Source organism: Quercus suber, unplaced genomic scaffold, assembly GCF_002906115.3.
Source record: "Quercus suber isolate HL8 unplaced genomic scaffold, Cork oak 2.0 scaffold_583, whole genome shotgun sequence".
Lineage (NCBI taxonomy): Eukaryota > Viridiplantae > Streptophyta > Magnoliopsida > Fagales > Fagaceae > Quercus > Quercus suber.
In genome coordinates this window covers 165,810-174,540 of record NW_027070028.1, presented here as the reverse complement: position 1 = coordinate 174,540, position 8,731 = coordinate 165,810, and the positions used below count along the sequence as shown (strand labels likewise).

At 33.5% G+C, this 8,731-nt stretch overlaps 1 protein-coding gene across 1 annotated transcript; it reads right to left on the bottom strand.

Annotated features, from left to right (window-relative positions):
- Positions 1–1,186: 1,186 nt before the first annotated feature.
- LOC112011713 (uncharacterized) lies at positions 1,187–6,483 on the bottom strand. The gene is made up of 3 exons (XM_065764784.1): positions 6,077–6,483; positions 5,205–5,391; positions 1,187–1,445 (listed from the first exon to the last, which is right to left on the bottom strand). The coding sequence occupies exons 1-3, from the start codon at positions 6,286–6,288 to the stop codon at positions 1,356–1,358; spliced, it is 489 nt and encodes a 162-aa protein (XP_065620856.1). The 5' UTR covers positions 6,289–6,483; the 3' UTR covers positions 1,187–1,355.
- Between the last annotated feature and the right edge of the window lie 2,248 nt (positions 6,484–8,731).

Below are 8,731 nucleotides of genomic sequence, written 5' to 3'. Positions count from 1 at the left end.
AAACCACCTGCAACAGACATCAACTTTAACAGATGACTCATGCCCATACAGAGTAGCCTTTAAAGCACTCTGGCCACGCTTGCCAACAGATTTAAGGGACCAAAGGCGAACAATACCATCTTCCCCTCCACTTGCCAATACTTTGCTATTGCCATGACCTAACAATTTATCTGACAAGGTAAAGACTGCCCATCGTGACCCCTAAAACGTCGGTGGCAAGAACCCTACAATGAAACAAGAAACTAATAGATATCTAGGGTCTAGAAAAGGTAGAAACAAAACCCAGAAAGCTGATAAACAATATCATCCTGCGCTGATAATAGCAACAATTACCATGAGACCAAGTATTAAATAGAACCAGAAATAATATTTGTTCCTCCAATTTTTCACAGTGAATGCAAGCATAGAAGATCAAAGAACAGAGATCACAAACATCCACAAATTTCACTTATTGTTTGCTAAAGGGTTTCAAACCAACATTATTTCATGAAATACCTCCCACCATATACGAATGGAGCGGTCGCAGCTTGCAGTAACCAACACATTTTCTTCACTTTGTGTTTCACTTTGAAATAAAGAAGTTTCATTAAGGGAAACGACCTGCAAATTGAACGATTATAAGCAAAAGTAAGAAGGTTAAGACAGTTTTTTTTTTTTTTTTCAATTGGATAACCCTTCACATGTGGAAATTGGAACTGTCTAATAATTTTCATATAATACGTTAAATAGATCTAAGACTCACATTAGGATGTGACGTATAACAAAGAAAAGCACATCAGACATCATATGAGATGACACTCTTTATCTATGAACTAAATCAATTTCTAAATTTTGCACATTTCAGTAAGAAATTTATAAGCAATCAGTTTGAAAATATGTAAAATGGAAGTCCAAGGGTGCAACCTGTAGTAAAAGACAAGGAGCCCAATGTCTATTGAGCATAGTCTATCAGCCTCACGAGTAGTTATCTTTTTATAAAGCAATACATGGAAGAGAATACTCATGCAAAAGGGAGCCACTGCTGAAAAAATAGATTGCTAATATGATGCCTCTTATAACCTTTCCTGTAATAGCTCTCAGATACATCCCAATTTAGTTCATTTTCTTGTTTCTATAAAGAGAAGGAATCATGTCCCACATTATTCTAGGAAATTATTAATAAGTAATTTGTACCCTCCCAGTCCAGTTTGATTACAAGTTTGACAGTGAAATGTAGATAACCTCTTAACTAATAATGGCAGTGATGAACACATGCAAGTGGCCCTCAATAATGGTTAAGAAATTACGATATCACTGCATGTAACATCAATTTCAGAACAAGAGAAAAGGCATGTAAGATTCTCACCTCATACAAGTTATGCTTGCGGTACCTCACTTAGTATAAGGGAATCATAACACATTCTTCTTAAAATGTTATCGATCTTTCCAATTTCAATCACTGGGCCCTAGTTAATGTGTACAGCAAAGTCAAAATCAGAATGAATGATACAGGACAATATCAACATGATAATAAAAGAACAAAAAATATGTAAGCCTAAGAATCAACACTTAGTGGTTGCCTCGAACTGCACCAAGAAAGCAACTTAGGAATCAACACCTAAGCTGTTAGGAATTAGCACCACCAGTTTGGAAAATCTCCAATATGAAATTTTATTCATCAAATGTCTCCTGTTACAATAAAACCCATCTGAAACTTTTATAGAGCTTCCAGGAATAAAAAAATAATCCTATCTAAAAACTAAAACTAATCTAGAAATTAATCCCAATCTAAAAGATAATCTCTACCTGAACTCAAAATAAAAGGAACAAGTAAAATCTTAAAATCTTAAATAATTTTATGAACATCTCATGAAAATCTGAAATAAAATTCTTAACTAATCTTGGTTGTGCTCCCGGATCATACTCCCCTGGTTGGAGAAAACTCAACCTCAAGTTTGTGTTGAAGAATTAGGACTTTGGCACGTAACACTTGCTTCAATTCAGAAATCACCTTGGGGAGCACTAAGAATAGAAAAACCTTACATTCTGCACTTTATACTCTTATGGAATCATAAAAGCAACATGTGGAATTGACATATAAACCTTTTTGACTTCATCAAGTGTAGATCTTCATGCAACATGTTGGATTTTTCAAGCATAGAGGATTCTTGTTGTTTAGGCTCTATAGTAGACTCTTCTGGTTGCATGAACATTGAAACAACTTAAAATTGACATTTGTACTTCCTTGTCAAGACCAATCTCCTCTATTACCAATATCTCATTATCAATCTCATCTTCTATGCAGGTAGCAGTAAGCTCATTGTGATTTACCATCCTTGGGACTCCGATTTAATCAAGTTGGGTCTTCATTTGCTTCGTCTAAACAGTCAAGTCTTGAACAGCTTTCTTTAGATATTCTAAATCTTGATGCATGGCAGATATAGTTCATGAGTAAGCAGAGCACAAGAAAATCTAAGAGCATTCATCTTATTTTGTGTGCAATTGATTGTCAATTCCATTGCCTCATATTATCTCTAAAAAAAAATTTTTATAGGTATATTATCTCTTCAATCTTGAAAATTGTTAGGAGAAGATCAGGGTAGATTCTCATAAAGATATTGTTGGAAATATACAATACAAAGATCTTTCATTCTTTCCCAAGTAATTTGAGACCAGTGGCATCTAAAGTGAACCTTCATAATGGCTCCAATACTCCAAAGCTCTACCAAAAAAAAAAAAACTCTCATTTTGGCATACCAAACCTTTCACATATGATAAACCCAGTTTTACAATGAATTGGTCCATCTTGAATAACCAATTTCCAAAACCAATTGTTGAATTCCATAGGTGGTTTGGAGATACCATGATGCTTGAAAAAAATAAAGCCTCACAAAATAAGTGGAACAAAAACCTGAGTTGTTGTCTGGTTGATGTGCTCTAAACTGATAATTGTATGAAAGTCATCGGTTATACAAAGATCTTTCATTCTTTCCAAGTAATTCGAGACTAGCGGCATCTAAAGTGAAGGTTCTTATAATGGTTCCAATACTCCAAAGCTCTACAAAAAACCCTCGTTTTGGACTACCAAACCTTTCTTTCACATATGATAAACCCAGTTTTACAAAGAATTGGTGTGGCTGAGCTTTTGAAGTCCACTAATGGAGTTTTCTTTTGGGATGTAAGTTTCTTTAGGGTGTGCATACTCGGGAATTAGAGGCTATGTTGGGCTTCATGGATACCATTTATGGTTCTTCAGTAAGGGGATTTGGTGAGGATAAGATGTGTTGGAAACCTGATATAGATAAGAGGTTTATGATTAAGGATTATTATAGTATTTTAGTGGGCTCTAATGACTACTGTTTTCCTTGGAAAAGTATTTGAAAACAGAAGATTCATTCTCAAGTAGCTTTCTTTGTTTGGACAACCACTTTAGGAAAATGCTTGACAGTTGATAATTTACAAAAAAAGGAAGTTTTGGATACTAGATTGGTGCTACATATGCAAGTGTAATGGTGAATCGGTTGACCATCTCTTTCTGCATTGTCCAGTTGCTATGGATCTATGGTCTATGGTGTTGGGTTTATTTGGAGTAAGTTGGGCTATGCCGCAATCTATTGTGGGGCTTCTAGCTTGTTGGCCAGGCAGGTTTGGTCGTCATCGAAATGGTCATATTTGGTTAATTGTTCTCCATTGCTTAATGTGGTGTCTTTGGAGGTAGAGAAATAGTAGGTGTTTTGAAGAAAATGAGAGATCCATACCAGACCTTAAGTTATTTTTCTTTAGAACTTTATTGGATTGGTTGACTGCTATGCGAAACCAATAATTCTTTTCTTTTCTTGATTTCCTTGATTCTTGTAATTTTTGTACTTGAATTGTTGACCCTTGTACATTCCCTGTGTACTAGGGTGCTCTTTTTTTTATATCAATAAAACTTATTACTTATCAAAAAAAAAGTTTTACAAAGAATTGGTCGGTCTTGAATAACCAATTGTTGAAATCCATAGGTGGTTTGGAGATACCATGATGCTTGAAAAAAAATAAAGTATCAGAAAATAAGTGGAACAAAACCTGAGTTGTTGTCTGGTTGATGTGCTCTAAACTGATGATTGTATGAAAGTCATGGGTTGGGTCCTACAGCCTGCTAATAGTTACTGTGCTTTTACAAGCTGGGTCCTAGTCTTTCAAAACTGGATCGGGTCAGACTTTGTTTTAAGAAATTCCAAGTTGTGGTCAAGTTTGAGACCTTCACAGGTACTTGGAGAAAAGAGGGAGAATGGCATCAGTGAGGCTGACAGCAGTCACGTGCAAAGAGGTCTGGAAGTTACAGCGGCGAACGTGACTGGCCTTAGCAGTGCATCTCGGCAACAGAAGTTGGCAGCAACAAGGTGGCTTGTGTCTCAATTTCACTGGGTCTGGGGTTTGTTTGGCCCGGTTGTGATCTGAGGTCCTCGGGTCCCTGAGAGTCGACAGCAGCTGGGATTATGGGTTGCGGGTGCTTTATGTATGGCTTGAAGGTTGTGATCCCGGTGATGAGGGATATTTTTGTGGCATTCAAACGGCTGATTTGAGGTTTTTTATTTATAATGGATGGATCAGTTTGCTTTGATTCCAAGTTAATGCAAAGACAATATCAATAGGTAAATAAAAGAACAAAAAATAAATATAAGATAACCCAAAGAATCAGCAGTTAGGGGTTGCCAAGAGTCAGCACCAAGCAAGAAACTTAAGAACCAACACCTAAACTGTTAGGAATCAGCATCCAACAATTTGGAAAATCTCCAATCTGAAAATTTATTCATCAAACGTCTCCCATTACAATAAAACCACAAAAAGCCTTTTTATAGAGCTTATAGGAATAAGAGATAATCCTATCTAAAATTTGTAACTAATCAAGAATTTAAAATCAACAAGTGAAATCTTAAAATCTAAAATAATCCAAAAAAAATCTGAAATAAAAATTCTAATATGATTTTGGTTGTGCTGCCACATCAATGAATGCGAAAGAAAGTTCAGAAAAACTAAATTCTTCACCCTCCTTTTCTTTCCTTTCCCCCTCAAGCAATACTTATAAAAGTGTCAAATCGTTATAAATCCTATCACCAACAAAAAAAAATAACCTCAAAATACACATCATGAGACTTGTGCTCAAAGATTTCATAGAAGTTTTATTAAATCCAATGCATCATGGAGAGAAAACATAACAAATGGAGTACTCATTTCAATACCTGCGAAAAGGTTAAAGTATTTTTCTCCAATAATATATGGTTGCAAGGTTTATAAAGTGCAAACGTGTCATCAACAAAAGGATCAAAGAACTTGAACTTCTGCAATGCCGTGCGCCTCGCCAAATATGCTTCCCTCACTTCTAACGGTTGTGAGGAGTTAGAAGGTACTTGTTGTGGCCAATGTTCCCTATCCAATTGAATGCCAAATATACAACAAACATTTCAGTTATGTGAATATCTGTTAGATTAGTTAATTGTAACTCATTGGAGACATGAATTGAAACAATTAAAAAAAAATCACAATTTTAAATATAGATTTAATTTAAAACCACCCCAAACTATATGGAAATTATACGATTTATTCAAGTTAATGTTCCCTATCCAATTGAATTTCAGGTGTGCAACAGACCCTTTAGTTAAAAATTTTAATAATAGATATCTTTTATTAATATCTATTATTAAAAAAGACTACTTTATGCAAATTTATATACACACACACAAGAGAAACAAAAACTATATACAAGAAAAAAGCGAATCTACAAATAGCAAGAGAAAATCACTAGATTTGAGTCTCGAAACTCAAGACCAATCAAATAAGGTGCCGACAAAGGAGGAGAGCAACTGATTGTCAGAACTCTCCAAACGAGATTACTTACGTTGCATTCATTTTTATTTTTTATTCAAAGACATCCAAACGAGATTACTTCATTCTATTTCATTCCTTTATGAAATCTCAAACAATGCCTAAGAATCAACAATGTATTTAGGAACGAAAATAACAAATTATCCAAACTAAAAATGGTGCAATATGGAATTTGGCTTCTTTTTTTTTTTTTTTTTTTTTTTTTTATTATTTTAAAGTAACATAGAACCTGAACCAGCGGAGCCAAATGGAGTTGGAATAGGCGACGCGTTTGAGGTATTTGCAGGACATGGCTAAGTTGGAGAGGTCCTGGAGGTTGTCGAGGTAGTTTGCACAGTGAGCCAACGAGTCCACGTCCAACTCCGTTATCTTCGTCATCGTCGATTGCGATTGCAATGGCGATCGTGTTCGTCGTGATCGCGGTGGCGATGAGTCCGCCATGTTCGAAGAAACCCTAGAAATTGCAATTACAATTTACACGGGATTTGGAGAAATAGAGAGAGATTTGTGAGTGATTGATGTGTTTGTTTCTATAAATATTGTGTGAATATTGAAGGCGCGAAAATTCACGCGGGTACGAGTTTTGTATTTTGAGTGACAAGCGAGTTAAGGCCGTACAACCAGTTCAAATTTGATTAATTGATTAATTTTCATTTTTCAATTACCTCCTATTTAAATGTGAATGTGTGATATTTTAAAATCAAATATATATCATGTGTCGAGAGAAGTTGAGGATTCAATTAAGAGTGAATCATTTTATTTCAAACTAAGATCGAATGTTCGTTTGGATAGCACTTATTGTTGCTGAAAGTTGATAAAAACTGATTGTTGCTGAAAACACTGTAGCAAAATAATTTTTAAATGTGTGAATAGTATTGTGGGACCAACTTTTAATATTAAATATTGCATGAATAGTGCGTAAATAGTGCACACACCGTTCACGCACAGTAAATTTTGTCTCCCCAAAGTCAACAAAGTGCGGCAAAAAAAAAAAAAAAAAAAAAAAAAAAAAAAAAGAGAAAACGCAACTTTACTTTGAGTAGCAAAACTTGCTATCCAAACGCAAGCCGAGTGTGAATTTTTCAAAAGCTTAATTCATTATTCTTTTTTCAAATAAGTTTAAGTTACGAGGTACTCACTTTAATTATTTTTTTCTCATATATAATAAACAACACAATTAAATTTTGTTACTCTTTACACATGTATGCTAATAATTACTAATAAATAAATTATATTGTTTGAGTTATAATTAAATATAATGGTTTTTGTTTCTAAGCTTATTAAATTTTTTAGTTATCAACCTCATATTATTAAATCTTATACATAATTTTTATCATGAGATGGATTGTTTATATTTTATAGCATTAATGAATTACAAATAATAAATTTATTTTACAAGAATTACAAATAATAATTTGATAGCCTATAAATTTATTCACAAATAGACTCAATCCAGTATAAAAATTTAATTGTGTTGTTTATTATTATGGGAAAAGAATAATTTAAGTATGAAGTATATTTTCATACATGTGTACTTATAAATATATAATATTATATATACTTAAATTCAACCTTGTACTCACAAGTTTGTTTACAAATACGTTATTATATTCGAGATACTGACTTTTTTTTGTTGAGGCTAAATTTGGGCTCGAGGTTGGCTCATTTGTTAAACAAATGAAACAAGTTCTTTCTTAAGTTGAGCTTGAGTTGTTCCTAAATAGATTGGTTCATTTACCCTCTCACTTACTAATAAAGTTACTGATTTCTCTTTGCTTTTTTCCCATGAAAATTAAGAAATATAAAAGAATGATGCTATGGACATTACAACAGCAAAATGTTATTACTATTCACCAATCATATTTATTATTGCATTAGTTATCTTGTATAATAAAATGTATATAATCTCTAACTTCTTCCAAAATAAAAGATAATACCCAAATTTCACACTTAAGAACAAAATTTGTTTGTTTAATAAATAAAGATATAAACTTCAAGTGATTGACTTAATGGTTCCCAAGACCTTATAATATTCATGAGATACCAAGATTGAAATTTCTTATAACTACAAGTTCTCAGCCTTGGCAGTTAGTTCTCTCTCTAACTTCCTATGCTGTAGTAGTTAGTTTCCTTCCAAATTTTGTGAAGATGAATGTTTTTTCTTGTAGACTTTAGTACGTTTATTAGTGTCGGGATTGCTTTAGTGGAGTTTGTTCAATAGTTTAGTACATTATGGATGATCTTGCTTCACGTTGGAAAAAACTCTCCTTGTCTGATAAGGAGGGGAAGAAATTGGCGTTAGCAAAAAATAAGAAAGGTGTGGAGTATGTTCTTGCTACAAAGTTTCTTACAAAAAGGAGTGTTAGTATTGATGCAGTGGCAAAAACATTTAGACCTTTATGGTGTACAAGTAATGATTTTTTTGTATTCAAGATAAGAGTGATAATCATTTACTATTTACTTTTGAACTCAGATCTGATTTAGAAAAGGCCTTAATGGGGGAGCCTTGGTCTTTTGATAGGCATTTGGTTGTTCTGCAAAGATATGATGGGATATCGCCTATGGAAAAAATGGACTTCTCGAAGTCGTCGTTCTGAGTTCAAATCCATAATCTTCCACTTAGTTGGTTGACACCTTATGTTGCTATGGAAATTGGTGACTCTTTGGGGAAGGTTAATAAATATGTTGATATATCAGACATGGTTGGTGGGAATTGTATGAGATCGAATTCAGGTTATCATAGTGATGACTTGCATAATTTGGCATAATTTATCACTTCTCAACTTTAAATTTTAGTCTAATTTTATTTATTTTTGTTGATTTTAGACTTCATTATTGTTATTTAAATTTTATTGCAGATTTGAAGGGAATAAAGATTTAACCG

Excerpts from the sequence above, each read along its gene's own strand:
- LOC112011713 (XM_065764784.1), bottom strand. The coding sequence starts at position 6,288 with ATGGCGGACTCATCGCCACCGCGATCACGACGAACACGATCGCCATTG. Across the intron at positions 5,392-6,076 it reads ATTTGGCTCCGCTGGTTCAG|GGAACATTGGCCACAACAAG; the intron begins GTTCTATGTTAC and ends TCAATTGGATAG. Across the intron at positions 1,446-5,204 it reads ATACTTTAACCTTTTCGCAG|GGCCCAGTGATTGAAATTGG; the intron begins GTATTGAAATGA and ends CACATTAACTAG.